General features: G+C 47.2%; 2 protein-coding genes across 4 annotated transcripts in view; both read left to right on the top strand.

Annotated features, from left to right (window-relative positions):
- PM20D1 (peptidase M20 domain containing 1) overlaps positions 1-7,500 on the top strand; it is a 10,439-nt gene extending 2,939 nt beyond the window's left edge. For both annotated transcript variants that reach the window (XM_017727275.1, XM_017727274.1), the window contains 9 exons: positions 460-593; positions 1,040-1,159; positions 1,923-1,998; positions 2,210-2,271; positions 2,508-2,586; positions 3,582-3,653; positions 4,179-4,347; positions 5,039-5,138; positions 5,879-7,500. In XM_017727275.1, the coding sequence (XP_017582764.1) occupies positions 460-593; positions 1,040-1,159; positions 1,923-1,998; positions 2,210-2,271; positions 2,508-2,586; positions 3,582-3,653; positions 4,179-4,347; positions 5,039-5,138; positions 5,879-6,008 (942 nt within the window). In that variant the 3' untranslated portion in view covers positions 6,009-7,500. The remainder of the gene's footprint in view (positions 1-459; positions 594-1,039; positions 1,160-1,922; positions 1,999-2,209; positions 2,272-2,507; positions 2,587-3,581; positions 3,654-4,178; positions 4,348-5,038; positions 5,139-5,878) is intronic.
- A 5,210-nt stretch (positions 7,501-12,710) lies between these two features.
- Positions 12,711-13,418, top strand: part of SLC41A1 (solute carrier family 41 member 1) — a 17,247-nt gene continuing 16,539 nt past the window's right edge. The window contains exon 1 of one of the 2 annotated variants that reach the window (XM_008644745.2): positions 12,711-13,067. The gene's annotated coding sequence lies outside the window, so the exon portion shown is untranslated. Of the gene's footprint in view, positions 13,078-13,418 lie in introns of both variants that reach the window. The other variant, XM_017727273.1, reaches the window with a different exon arrangement.

The raw sequence follows: 13,418 nt of genomic DNA, 5'->3' as shown, positions 1-13,418 counted from the left end.
TCCCGTTTTGGAGACAGGAAAAGCTGGGTTGAGGTTCACATGGTTGTGCCAAATGATGAGGAAGAACTGGCAAAAATGTTCCAGTGGTACAGAGAGATGGGTGAGGAGGGTTTGGTTATGCATTGTCAAAATCCAAAGAGAGAGATTTATTCATAGTTGAAATAAATAGGGCTGAAATTGCTAATCTGGGGAGTTTATAGCTCTGAGATATCATTGAAATTAAAGCAGCAGTCAGTGACTCATCAATGAGAGCACTCATCATGGATATAAATTCATCTGCTATCAGGCCATTAACAATCTCCAATTAATTTTCCTGGATGGGTCTTTTGTTGTTGCTCTGGAGCTGTTCCCCAGGGGATTTCGTGCATTCTTTGTGTGTAGCCAACAGCAAGGTGTTTTCCAGTTCTGCTCCCAGTGTTCTGGCTGGATCTGATCAGTTCCTCTGCCTGGATTCCACAGGTGTCTGGTCTGAAGGGAGGAAGGAAAATTGCAGCTCTGCTGGAAGCCAGAGGAGTGAAACTCTCCTTCCTGCTGGACGAGGGAAGTGCAGTGCTGGATGGGATCATTGCAGGAGTGAAGAAGCCAGTGGCTATGTAAGAGTGACCACGATGAACGTGATTCATTTCCAGTCATTAATTAGTGATAAATGATATAGTTAATGCCCCTACAGAATGTTTTCAAAGCATGTGGCTGTGTTGGTGCTGCTGGAGCAGCAGCAGTGGCATAAAGGGCAAGGCAGGGACCTTCAGCCTTTGCTTGCTGTCCATCACAGCTGTGCTGGCAGAGGCAGAATGTTCTGCTGAGCATTTTAATTCTGTGCTGTAGAGCTCTGCTCGCTGGAGAAGCAGCCAAGACATCAGTCCTCCAGAGATCTAAACACTGGGTTAATGATTTGTTGTTGCTGCTTGAGTGGTCTTTATCATACTAAAACTATGCAGAGTAGCTATTTTTATCTACATTCTGTGCATGTGTGTTTGGAATTGCATTAGTCATTTATTTGTTGATTGATTGATTGATTGATTGATTGATCATTGACCAGGATCGCTGTCACAGAAAAAGGTTCAATGACACTGAACTTCACTGTGGAAAAAGAGCCAGGACATTCATCCTTTCCTCCTAAGGAGACAAGTATTGGCATTCTGGCAGCAGCCATGTCCAGGTGAGAGCTTCCTGTCACCCAGTGTCAAAGACAGTCAAAAAAACTCCTAAGTCACTGATATATGACTTTTTTATTTTTTATGTTTAGAGTCTTTTTCAAATTCCTGTTCTGTATTTGAAATTGCAGTTTGTAGCTTCACTTTGAAGGGCAGAAATGCAACTCCCAGCCAAGGGACAATTGCCAGGTGTCTGCAGAATCTTTTCACTTCAGCTCTTCTTTTTGTCAGCCAATTCTTTAAAAGCAAGATAAGTGCTGTCTGCCCTAATTTACTCTGTAGCAACAGAGATTCCTTTGTTTGGGTGGCAGGATTTCTCTGGAATTTGTTCTTGCACATCCCTGCTACCTCAGCTGGTAATTCTCCAAGCCAGTAAACATGGAATAGAGTCGTAATGTGACTGCAGGAATCATCTCTTTACAGCTTTGTGTAGATATCAAATTGGCTAAGAAATAACATATTTTAGAAAATCCAAGTATGTCCAAACATGGTTGGATTTGTGTGCTATTTTTCTGGGTTTCTGTGTATTTATAGGAGTCAGGCTTTGGGATTTTTTCAGCTGTTTTTCAAAGGAAATCTTTGCACGTGACTGGAATGCCCAGAAATCCGTGGAGCTGTGCTTGCACATCTACTTACGAGGAGAGGAGAGTGTGATTGCATCTCCAGTAACAGGGATACATGTCACAAATCAAATTCCTGACAGCCTTCTGGAGCGATAACAGCCAGAGAGTTGTTTTCTTACCTTTTAAATGTTGATTTGTTTTGTAGGCTGGAGCAGAGTCCCTTGCGCAACCTGTTCGGCCACGGGCCAGAGCTCATGACTATGGAGCACCTTGCTGCAGAGGTGAGGAGAGAAGCAGGATTTCATTCCCAGATTGCCATGAGAGTAACCCAGGGATGAATTTAGAGCACAGTTATGTAGGAAGGATAAAAAAGCTGGCCTTTCTCCCAGATTATTGTTTCTGCTGGAATTGTTTCATCCATATTCAAGTGACTCTGCCGTGCTCTTGACAAATAAAAACTTCCTGATTTGTGGTTTTATTTCTTCTCCTTAGTTCAGCTTTCCTCTCAACATCGTCATGAGCAATTTGTGGCTGTTTTCACCTATTGTCAGCAGGTAAGAAAAGAGATGCTTGGTAAACATCCCCAGCCTCTCACCCTTAAAAGATGAAGCCATTTCTAATCTTCCCAGGAAATCAGTTATTTTATGGTTTAGATAATACAGTGGTTTCCTGTTAATAACCACTTTGTTAATTAAATAAGCCATCATTCAGCTTATTGCCTGTGAAATTATGGTGCTTATCTTTTAGCAATATTCAACTTCTTTGAAAAATTTTGTTTCTTTTTTTGCAGAGTCCTTGCCTGGAAACCTTCCACCAATGCCTTGATTCGAACGACCACCGCAGTCACCATGTTTAATGCAGGAATCAAGGTACTTTCATTGGGATTTTTCTCCATGTAATTGTGATGAGACAATTAGGACATTTCATTTCCAGCTGTTTATATCCAGTTATAAGATCAGTGTGGCCCCTGTGTGTTGCCACAGTCTCATTCTGACCTCAGATGTGGCTTGGATTTGGCTACAGTTGAAAATCACTTCCTTTCAGAAGTGTCTGATCTTCTGTTAAAATTGTTAATATTTTTTGGATAGACAAGAAAATGTGGTTTTTGTATAATCCTACAAAGTATCAATGGCAATATTTGAAACTGTCACAGTCACAAACACACTTCCCTGGCCCCCAGACGTTTGTAGCACAGGTCCAGTGTTTGCCTTAAGTGGGTTAAATGTGCACCTTGGACTGAGATAACAGCTGCTGGCTGATACAGCCAGATCCTGCCCTGATAAGGAGGTGGAGCTGTCCAAAAATACTGAAGCCCTGGAAAATAAACAGCCCGTGTTTGGTGTGTTCTGAAAAAAATCTGTGACTGAAAAGCATCACTGGGTAAGGGAGATGCAGTGGCTGAACAGTGACACGGAGTGGCCAGAAGGGAAGTGACACCCTGGCTCCTTGGGGTTTTTCTAAGATTACGCTTTTTTTTGTTTAACAAAGTTGTAAATATTCAGTCTGTAGATAAGAAGAGTAACATGACAATGAGGTAAAAATACCACTTGGAAAAAAAACCCCCAAAATAAAGTTTCACATTTTCTCAGTATAAATTTTCTGAAGGGAGAGGGCTTAGCTCAAGATGAAAACTTCTATATAAGTAAGAGCTAACTTCATTTTTGTTGATTTGATGAGTATTTCTTTGTGTATTTATCTGCATTTTAGATAAGATTTACAGTGTTTTAACACAGACAGAGACATCACACTTGGTGGAAACAGTGAAGCATCTGAGGCCTGCAGTTGTTTGAGCAGTTCTGAGTTTGCAGTTGGCATTTTATTCATTTTAACTTCCTTTTAAACTTTGGTCCTTCCTTTTTCCCAGGTAAATGTCATCCCTTCCTCTGCAAGAGCCACGGTGAACTTCCGGATCCACTCGGCCGAGACGGCTGCTGAGGTACCCCTGATCAGATCCCACCAGTGTTTGTGCCAAAGAGCACATGGATCATGTGTGATGATGGAATGGGAGCACTGAGTCTGTGACCTGTGAGAGTTTGGGAATCCTGCACACTTTAGCAGGGCTGACAGGCCTGTCCAACCCAGGGCAGCTGTGAAATGTTGTCAGTACAAAACATCTCCCCTTTCCAAGCCTTTGCTGGAAGTTTCTCTCTCTGGAAGCTTTTTCTGAATTATTTGGATGCCATAACTTCCAAGAGCAGCAGGCTGAGCACTTGTCTTCCAGGACTGAAGCAGATCAGGAGTACCTTGAAGCAGGACTGTGCATCTGATTGAAAAATTCAGCTGAACTATCAGCCATCCCCTCAGAAGAGGAAGAGAGACTGACACAGTTTCAGTCCTTATTTACAGCCACAACTGACAGTTCACAGACAAATGTTTTCTGGAAAGCTGAACATCTGCTGATGTCTCTAAGGGCTGCATTCTCATTTCTTGTGCTCATTTTATCTCTGTGTTTCACCCACAGGTGCTGGAGACAGTCAGGAACACCATTGCTGATGACAGAGTGAGGATCGATGTGGTGGAGGCCTTTGACCCCCTGCCCATCAGTCCTTGGGATGAGCAGACATTTGCAGTCCATATTTTTCAAAGAACCATCCTGGACACTTTCCCAGATGTTGACAGTGTAGTCCCAGGTAACAGCAGGCACATGATGATTATTGTTTCCTCTTCTGCTTTTCCCTCCCCCGGCACTGCCTCGTTTCCATTTGCTGTGTACTCCTCCACCCCAGCTGTTAACTACTGGAAACAGCTGTTTTTTCCTCTTTTTATTCCGTTCCCTCTTTTTGCTTTAAAGGTTTTAATGTTGTTTTTTAGTAGTGGAAGTAAAAAAGCAAACAGGAAGCTGACAGAAACAATGAGCCTTGAATTGGGCTCTCTGCACATACAAAGGGGTCTCTTCAGGGAAGAAAGGAATTGTGAGGGAGAGGAGGAGGAGGTCTTCTTGCTTTAGTTCTTCTTTTATTGTTTTCATAGCTGGCAAAGCCATTCCTGCTTTTATTGTTCCTTCTGCTCCCAGCCCCTTCCCTTTCTTGCAGCTCCTTCCTAGCTCTGTAGCTACTGGATTGAAGTTTGAAGCTTAAATTTTTGGCGAGGCTGAGTGTCAAGGCTGTTCTTAGGTTGAGTTGTGTGTCCAGCTCCTGTTCCTGAAGGAGAGAATGTTCTCCAGGATGCACCAATCAATGTTTCCAGTGATGCTTTTGGTGCAGGCAGTGGTTATACAGAGCTGTTACCAGATGCTTTTCCTCTCTCCTGGGGAAAGGTGGGTCATTCTTGAAATTCCAGTTGTTCCTCTCCTGCAGAATAAACCTGAGGTTCGTTTTCCAGGCACGTGCATTGGAAACACGGACAGCAGGCACTTCACCAACATCACCAAGGCCATTTACAGGTTCAACCCTCTGCTCCTGAGACAGGATGATCTCCCCAGGTACTGAGCTCTGCACGTGGGCAGATCTTGGGGTGGGCCCCGGTATCCATGTGCAGTGGGCAGAGGGAAACCCAGCCTTGTGTACCTTGGCCTCCCACTCTGTCAGGCCACCCATTTCCTGTAGATTTGGGTGCTGCACGAGCAGGGGATGGAAATAGCCCTGGGACAGTGTCAGCCCTGGCTCTTTGTTCCTTCAAATGCAGGCAGGGTCATTTAGGTGTTTGATCCAGTGGTTCTGGGGAGCTGAGTGGATCCTCTGTGTGCTGCAGCAGTGTGAGAGGTTCTGTTCTGGTAGTTGGCCTTGTCCAGGAGATTTATCCATATATTGGGACACTTGCCACTCTGAATTGATTTGCTTCTTAAAACTGGAAATTTCCTGAAGCAAAGTGATAACAATATCATCTTGCAAGGGATTGTTTGTTTAGAGTTCTCATTTTATTGAGGTGCAGATGATGCAGGAGTTGAGTGTTCTAGCTGTACAGGACAGTGACAGAAATGGCCAAGAAATGGGCCATTAGGATTTTTCCAGATTTTTAGATTTTTTTCCAGACTTAGTTGTTGGGCTCTGAGCCTTTGAGTCAAGTACATTTGGGTTGGTTACAGTGCAGTTTTTGGTGTATATTGCTGTGCTTTTATGTTGTGCACTGTTCTTTGAAGTCAACAGCCAAGCAGGGTGCTGGAGATATGTGTAGGTGGGTCAGAAATTCACCCTGGACTGAAAAATGTCCTTTCTCTTTCAGGATCCATGGGTTGAATGAGAGAATCTCCATTGAGAATTATGAGAAACAGGTGGAGTTCCTCTTTCAGCTGATCAAGAACTGTGACATTGAGACACTTCCAGAGCCTCACGCCAACTCCCACGAGCTGTGAGAGACATCTGGGAAGAGCAACTGCTCAGGTGGACTCTGGGACATGGGGCTGACGATGCACTTGTGTGTTGTGTATTGAGCTACAGCTGGAATTTGGGGTTTTTTATGTTGTGGTTTACATACAGATGGAAAAAGTGCTGGTTGTGTGATAGGAACCTGGCAAAACCCAACAAATAACCCTGATTTCTGCTCTCTGTGGTCTGATGTGCAGCCCTTAATCTGACACTAATTTTTTTCGGCCCTTTAAGCCTCTGAAATTGGTAATCACAATAAATCTCAGTTATAATCAGCAGCCACTCACCAGTAGAAGGTGAATCATCCTGTTTGGCAAACTCGTTTTTTATGGTGAATGGATCTTTCTCAGGTGAGGTGTCTGCCAGAAGCTCATGTGGAGGAAGGGTTCCAGTCACTGGTACGGTCACACCGAGAGGTTCTTGCACTGCTGCTGGGCATGGGCTGCTTCCCAGGGGATTCCCAGGGGATTTTCCCAGGCTGCTTCCCAGGGGCTGCTCTCACCAGCATCCATGGTACTCTGAACCGGTGTCAGTGTTCACTCCATGGCTGCACTGATTTCTCACTCTGTTCTCAGGTACTCCAGAAGTTCTGTGTTGTTGTAAGTGATGAGGTGCTGAAAATTTTCCTTCCCATCTTTTTAGTGATTTCTTCCCCTCCCTGACTCATGGTGTGGCTCAGGGTCTGTTGTGCAACTGAGTGTCAGAGTAAGGGATTGCAGCCTTAAATAAGGAATTAAATCCCTGTTGTCTGCCCATCTCTTTTCTCACTAAATCAATTTATGCTTCTCCTTTGCTCTTCTGAGAACTTGATTGTGAAAGATGTGCAGCCCTTCAGTTTCTTCCAGATCAGAGGGATCAGAAGTTTGTTCCTTCCCTGCCAGTACAGGCAGTTTCCACTTCCCTGCTGACTCAGATTTTTGGGAATCCTGGGGTAGACAGGCCATGGATGTTGGCTCTGCTTCATCTTGCACTTCTTGCCTACCTTTGACAGCACCAAAGGGTTCAGCATTCTTTTGGCCTTGACAGTTGGGGTTACTAGTATTAATTGGACAAATAATTTATTTAATTAGTTAATTAAATTAATTCCATAAATCAATAGTTAACCAAGTGATGTTAGCCAAAGAAAAGCCTGAAAGCTGCTGTGTGACACTGACAGTCTCTGTGCTACAGGGCCCAGTGCAGCTCCTCCTGCTGCAGAGATGTGTGTCTGTTTTTCAGAACTTAAATTATGCACTGGAATGGGTGGATGTTCTGCTCTAAACTCATACTGTGAAATGTGCTGGAATGTACAGGAAATACCCTGAAATGTATCCTGAAAAACACTGATGGAACTGTGATTCCAATTCTTTCCGTTCACCATTCTCTTATTTGTTTGCAGTTTGATCTTATCACTGTGGCCAGAGGGCTACAACTGTATCACCTACTGAATAATTGAAACAAAACTGGCATTTTCATCGAATAAAACAAGGAATATGAATTCTTTTCTGATGATTATTTAATCTTTTTATGTAGCTGTGTAATTGCAGTGAAGTCATTTCCACACCTGAGCAATCCATAAAGTTTCCATCAAAACAAACCCACCTATTTTCCAGCCAGCTTTAATCTTTGCCCCCTTCCTGCTGCTCCCTTTTCTACACAAAATCAGCTCACCCTGGCCAGGCATTATTGGGCAGTAAATAGTTTGCATCTTTTCTGGTTTGCTGCGCTCTGTGTGTGTTCCCTCCTGTCAGGGATTTGTTCAGCCACGTGTCTCTGGCTCTTTTGTGGAGGTGTCACTGCTCCTGCAAGCTCCTGTTTGCAGGCACAGCAAAAGTGATGTGTCAGGGCACAGCACTGAATGAAACACAGCCCTGGGAGTGGGAGGTGCAGAGAAGGGGTTGTTGTTGTTGGTTTTTTCTCTGGCAAATCTCTGTAAAACTGAGTTTAAAGCCTTTGCTTTGCCTGTGGCTGTATGGGGTCAATATTGTTGTAACACCTGATGGTTCTGCTGCCAGTCAGAGGGACCTCGACAGGCTGGAAAAATGGGAAAACAGGGAAAAAATGAGAAGAATCTCATGAGAGAGCATAGGTTGTAAAAATCCTAACCTGGGTCATGCTGTTGTGGTGTGGAAGGAGGGATTTGCTGCCTCTTGTACCATCAAATGAGTCCTGAGGACATAAAACATCCTTTATGTTTTGTAATCATCTCCCAACCAAAAATCCCTCACCTCTGTTTGGGTGAGGATTGTTTCTTTAAAAGAAGAAGATTCATTTTGCTGCTGAAGGAAAAGTGAAGGGCAGAGGCTGCTGGGAGGGCAGGGCTGGGTTTGGCAGCTCCTGTGCGAACGTGTGCCATGAGATTTGGCTGGGGCAGCTCCTTGCAGAGCTCATTAAGTGCTGCTCATCAGCCAGGGCTGGGATCTTGCGGTGCCTCTGCACTGGGGACGTGCTCAGCAGAGCTTTGCTGCATCCTCAGAGGCCACTAAAGTGCTTTAAACAGACCTTGTCCTGCAGGATCCACTGGGGAAACAGCATGTTCCCATCTCTGCCCATTTTCCCAGTCACTTCTGATGAATATCTGTGCTTTTTCCGTGGGGCAGCTTTACCTTTGTGTTCTTAAGCCCTTTTATTTTATCACATTTGCTGCCAGGTCGTGGTTGTGTGACACCATTCCAGAGAGTCACTCAGTGGTTTGGTGTCTGCACACACCTCCTGACAGAGCAGGTCTCTTCCCACCCCTTTTCACTGTTCCCAGGAGATGTTTCTGGGAATGTCTCCCTTCCTGAGTGGTGTGTGGAGTCTCTGTGCGTCACATAAATAATGTGAATAACACGAATGATGCCTTTTCTGTCAAGATCAGATCCAACCTTGCATGGTGTGAGCAGTTACTTGATAATGCCAAGCACATCATGAAAACACGGATTAATGACTCTGGGAGCTATTCTTTTTGTGTTGTAGTGAGTCACTGAGCCTCAAGCATGGAGAGCAATTACCTCTGACTCAGAAGGAAGGAAGAGCCTGATTTTCTGCTCTGAAGACAGGTAACAGTCATACTGACAGATGTGATTTGAACGCTGTGTTAGTCCAATTCCAGTGTGTGTTATATCCATAGCAACTTCCTTTTCTCCCTGCTTTTCCCCAAGTCTACAAAGTTGACATTCTTGTGCCAGGACTGACTCAAAGTGAGGTGTGTGCAGTTGTCCAGCCTGCTGTGGGCCAGCTGAGCTGGGGCCATGTGGGCCTGCTGCACCCTGGAGAAAATGTCACATCCCACACCTGCATTTTCTAAAGAAAGCTCTGTTGCTGGGCTCTCTTTAACAGAACTTGGTTTATTTTCAGCCCCAAGTGGCCGTGGGGAGTTCAGGCACTGAGCTGGAGGAACAAGGTGTTTACAGAGTTGCTTCCTCCAGCTTTGCGTTTGACGCTTGGGTTCTTGGCTCTTCTTTTGCCGTTTCATTTGATATTCCATGGAGCTGGTAAAATGCATTTTCTCCAGCAGGTGCTGTGAAAATTTCCCTGTGTCAGTGCTGTGGAGGAATACTTCCACTGGGGAATGTGGTGCCCTTTGCTGTTACAGAGGAGCATTCCTCACCTGCAGCTCAGCCTGGGACCCCGAATCCTCTGCTTTTCTGTGATCTTCAGGCTGCTTCTTGAACCCTGTACAAATTCCTGCTAATCTATTCAGTCCTTGCTGGTGCTCTGGAGCTTTTACAGACATTTTTGTCCCTCCAGTCCCCAAATTCAGGCTCTTGCAGCAACCCTTTATGTGCTGCTGTGAGGTCTCTACAGCACTGGCAGCCCTGTGCCACCATCTCAGGGCCTGCAGGGGTGCAGAAGTGCTGCCCAGGGAATGATTTTCCCGGCTGAGCAGCTCAGGGAGGGCTGTGTGACACTGGAGCAGGGGCTTGGCTCGGCTTTCCGGTCCCACAGCTTCCCGGGGCAGCGGGAGGCAGAGATAAAGGGCTCAGCGTGGTGGGGAAGGGAGGGCCCTGCTCCCTGCAGGTCCCTCTGCTGATCTCAGAGCTGATTTCAGAGCTGTGGTGGGGGGCCCAGAGGAAGCTGCAGTCACTTCTCCGCAGGAAGGAAAATGACCACATGGAAGGGTGGTTAAAGCAGGGGGCAGGGGACAAAGAGAAAATGCTCTTTGGCACTCGGGGATTTGCCATGGGGTTGGTCACAGCCTGGGCAGGGGGTTTTACAAGCAACGTTCAAATCATGCAGCTTTTCCCAGGGTGCTTTTCATGCCTCTTTTAATTTATATTTTTAATCCAACACAATGGTGTGGTTTATTGAGCCCTGTAAATACTCAGATCCCTTGAACACTGTGCCTGGTCTTGCACCGCAGAGTTGATCCTGGGGAGGGGCCTGGGTCAGATATTCTGGATCTGATATTCTTCCACTCGGATTTTTAAATGTTGGCACTGCAGGACTGCCTAGTTCTATGTGAACATGTTAATCCGAAGTCCTCTTTGGGATTTTGAGAAGTGAGAGGATCTTGATGGAGCAGGAGATAGGGGCGAGTTAAGAGATTAATGTGTATTTTTTTTATCATCAGTCTCTGGTCGGGCCAGCCTTGTGGGATCAGTGTTTTCTTCAGCCTAATTCTGAATATAAATGAATTCCCTCCCAGCCTGTAAGTGGAACAAAGCTGACATGTGAGGCACATCCCCAGTGGCTCCGTGACAGGTGTCCCTGTCCCTGCTGTCCCACCGGATCCGCTGACCTTGTGGAACACAGGAAAACCAGACCCAGGTGCTCTCACATGGCCAAGAGCCCCCGGGAGGGACCTGCCAGCGGCTGCCCTCTGTTTGTCACAGCACGTGGGGGACACAGGAACACAGCTGGGAGCAGTGGTCACATGGACCTTGGAAAAAAGGATGGAGATGGGCTTGTTTGCTTCCAGGCTGGCAAAACAGAACTTCCTGGATCTGCATTTCTCCCCCAGCTCAGGGCCAGCTGCTGACATTGTTGCCTGCCCTCGTGAGCTGCTTTGCTCTGGAGTGACATCTGAAGGGGCAAGTGCTGCTCCATAACCTGCTCAGGTTTGTTTTCCTGCCAAGATTCCTGCTCGGAAGGAAGTAAGAACCCAGTTCCTTCAGGATCCTTGGTCAGAAGCAGCTGGGACCCCATTTAGATCCAGGCAGTGGTGGAGCAAAAGCACCTCTCCGGGCACTGACACCTCAGTATTAGGATTTTTTGAATCACTTTGGCCAAACCCTTTTATTCTGCTGGATTCTCCTGTGGAAGCGGCCCCAGAGGCCATTCCTGAGTGCTGGCCCAGAGCTGGGCAGTTCAACAGTGCCAGAATCACGTGGCTGCTGTAAAACACATGGGCACGACATTCCACGAGACATTCCACGATCCAGCACAGCTCAGTGGTCAACTCCTTCCTTTCCAAACATTTTTGTTGCCTTTGCTACCTGTTCCCTGCAATTGGAAACCCGTTTCCTGCCCTTTCATCCTCTGCTTTTTTGATCTCAGCCTCGCTGGTGGGGGTTTTATCTATTTCTGTTTTCTTGTCTCAGGCAGCTTTTGTCCCCTCACTTCCGCTTCCTGAGCCTGCAGCTGGGGAGCAGCAAGGTCACATTTGGGTGCACGTTGTTTTTGGGGAGGTGAGGGAAGAGTGGAGGCTCCGGGGGAGGGATGGATGGATTTTCCGTGTCAGGAAGGAAAGATGAAGTTGGAAGCAGAGCCTTACAGCCAGGATTGTTCGGACAAAGCAGAACAGAGGCCGGGCTGGAGGCTGGATTTGGGGCTCCAGTCCCAGCTGGAGCATGGCAGTCAGCTGTGGCTGTAGTTGAGATGTGTTCTGGATGTCTCAAGTTTTCCATGAGGTCTCTTTGCTGGTGGAGGTCCTGAGAATGAGTGAAACGACCCCAGAGGCTCCTCATGCCTTGAAATCCCAGAATCCCAGGATGGCTTGGGTTGGAAGGGACCCAGTTCCACCCCCTGCTGTGGTGGGGACACCTTCCACTTGCTCCAAGTCCTGTCCAGCCTGGCCTTGGACACTTCCAGGGATCCAGGGGCAGCCCCAACTTCCTGGGCAACCTGTGCCAGGGCCTGCCCACCCTTCACAGGGAGGAATTTCTTCCCCAAATCCCATCTATCCCTGCCCTCAATCAGTCTAAAGCCATCGCCCCTTGTCCTGTCACTCTCTGCCCATATAAAAAGTCCCTTAGTGCCACCTTTGTGCTGCTTTCTCTAATGATCCATCCATGTTCCAGCCATCCTCTTCTCCCAAGCACCAAATATTTCAGGAAAGCACCTCTCTGTGCCCAGTCCTTGATGGGAGCAGACAGAACCGAAGCAGCAGAGCCCACAGCTTTGGGTCACAATGGATCCCTCACTGCCACTGCCCACAGCTGCTTCGTTTTCCTTCAGAAATGAAGTCACCAGCTCCAGGCACGCTTGATCCCTGTATCCATGTGGGAATGCGGCTCCTGTGCCGCCCTCCCCTTTCCCCCCACACACGTTCCTGTGTCACAGCCACCCTTATTGGCCCAGAACCTGTCTCCAAGGCCTCGAGCTGGGGGTCACGTCATCACTCTGAGTAATAACTCGCTGCTGACTGTTTCCTGGGAGGAAAGGAAAGGCAGGAAGGAAAAACAACTGGTCAGAATTTCCACTCATGACCACAAAAAAAAAAAAAAAAAAAAAAAAAAGGGAAATAAAAGCAAAGCATGAATCAGAAGAGCTGGTTTCATTCAGGAACACAGAATTCTACAGAGCAATGAGGACCTGACCTCTGCAGCAGGAGTTTTTATGCTCTTTATTTATTTGTTGTGAGACAGTTTGGCATAAACAGGCAGAGTGTACGTGACAATATTCCTGACCTTTTGTTCTGAGCTACAGCAGCCTGGCAGAGACCTGAAATCCAGTGGGTACCACTGAGCACGTTGGTGCTCCTTGGCCCGGATCCAAGGGGGGTCCGTGGAGGCACCTCTGGGGCTGGGATCACGGGGCAGCTCTGGCCACCTGTGAACCCCCTGTCCCCAGGGCGCACAACGAGGCTGCCCCAGCGAGGGATCCCCAGCTCTTCGTGCCTTTCCTTCAGCTCCACAGCCCAGGTGAGAGCAGGTAAAGCCACGGGGGGGAGAGGATGGATGGATGGATGGATGGATGGATGGATGGATGGATGGATTGTGGGATGGATGGATGATGGATGGATGGAGGGATGGATGGATGGATGATGGATGGATGGAGGGATGGATGGAGTGTGGGACGAACGGATGGATAGTGGGTGGATAGATGGACGGAAGGATGGACGGATGGAGGGATGGACGGACGGACTGAAGGCAGGATGGATGGAAGAATGGACGGCAGGGTGGAGGGAAGGACGGATGGAAAGATGGGCAGCAGGATGGACGGCAGGGTGGACGGAGGGACGGACGGACGGACTGACCGCTCCCGCCCGCTGC

The sequence above is a fragment of the Corvus brachyrhynchos genome, unplaced genomic scaffold (genome assembly GCF_000691975.1).
Source record: "Corvus brachyrhynchos isolate BGI_N302 unplaced genomic scaffold, ASM69197v1 scaffold72, whole genome shotgun sequence".
NCBI lineage: Eukaryota > Metazoa > Chordata > Aves > Passeriformes > Corvidae > Corvus > Corvus brachyrhynchos.
Note: the sequence above shows the minus strand (reverse complement) of the source record. Positions and strands in the feature narration are given on the sequence as shown.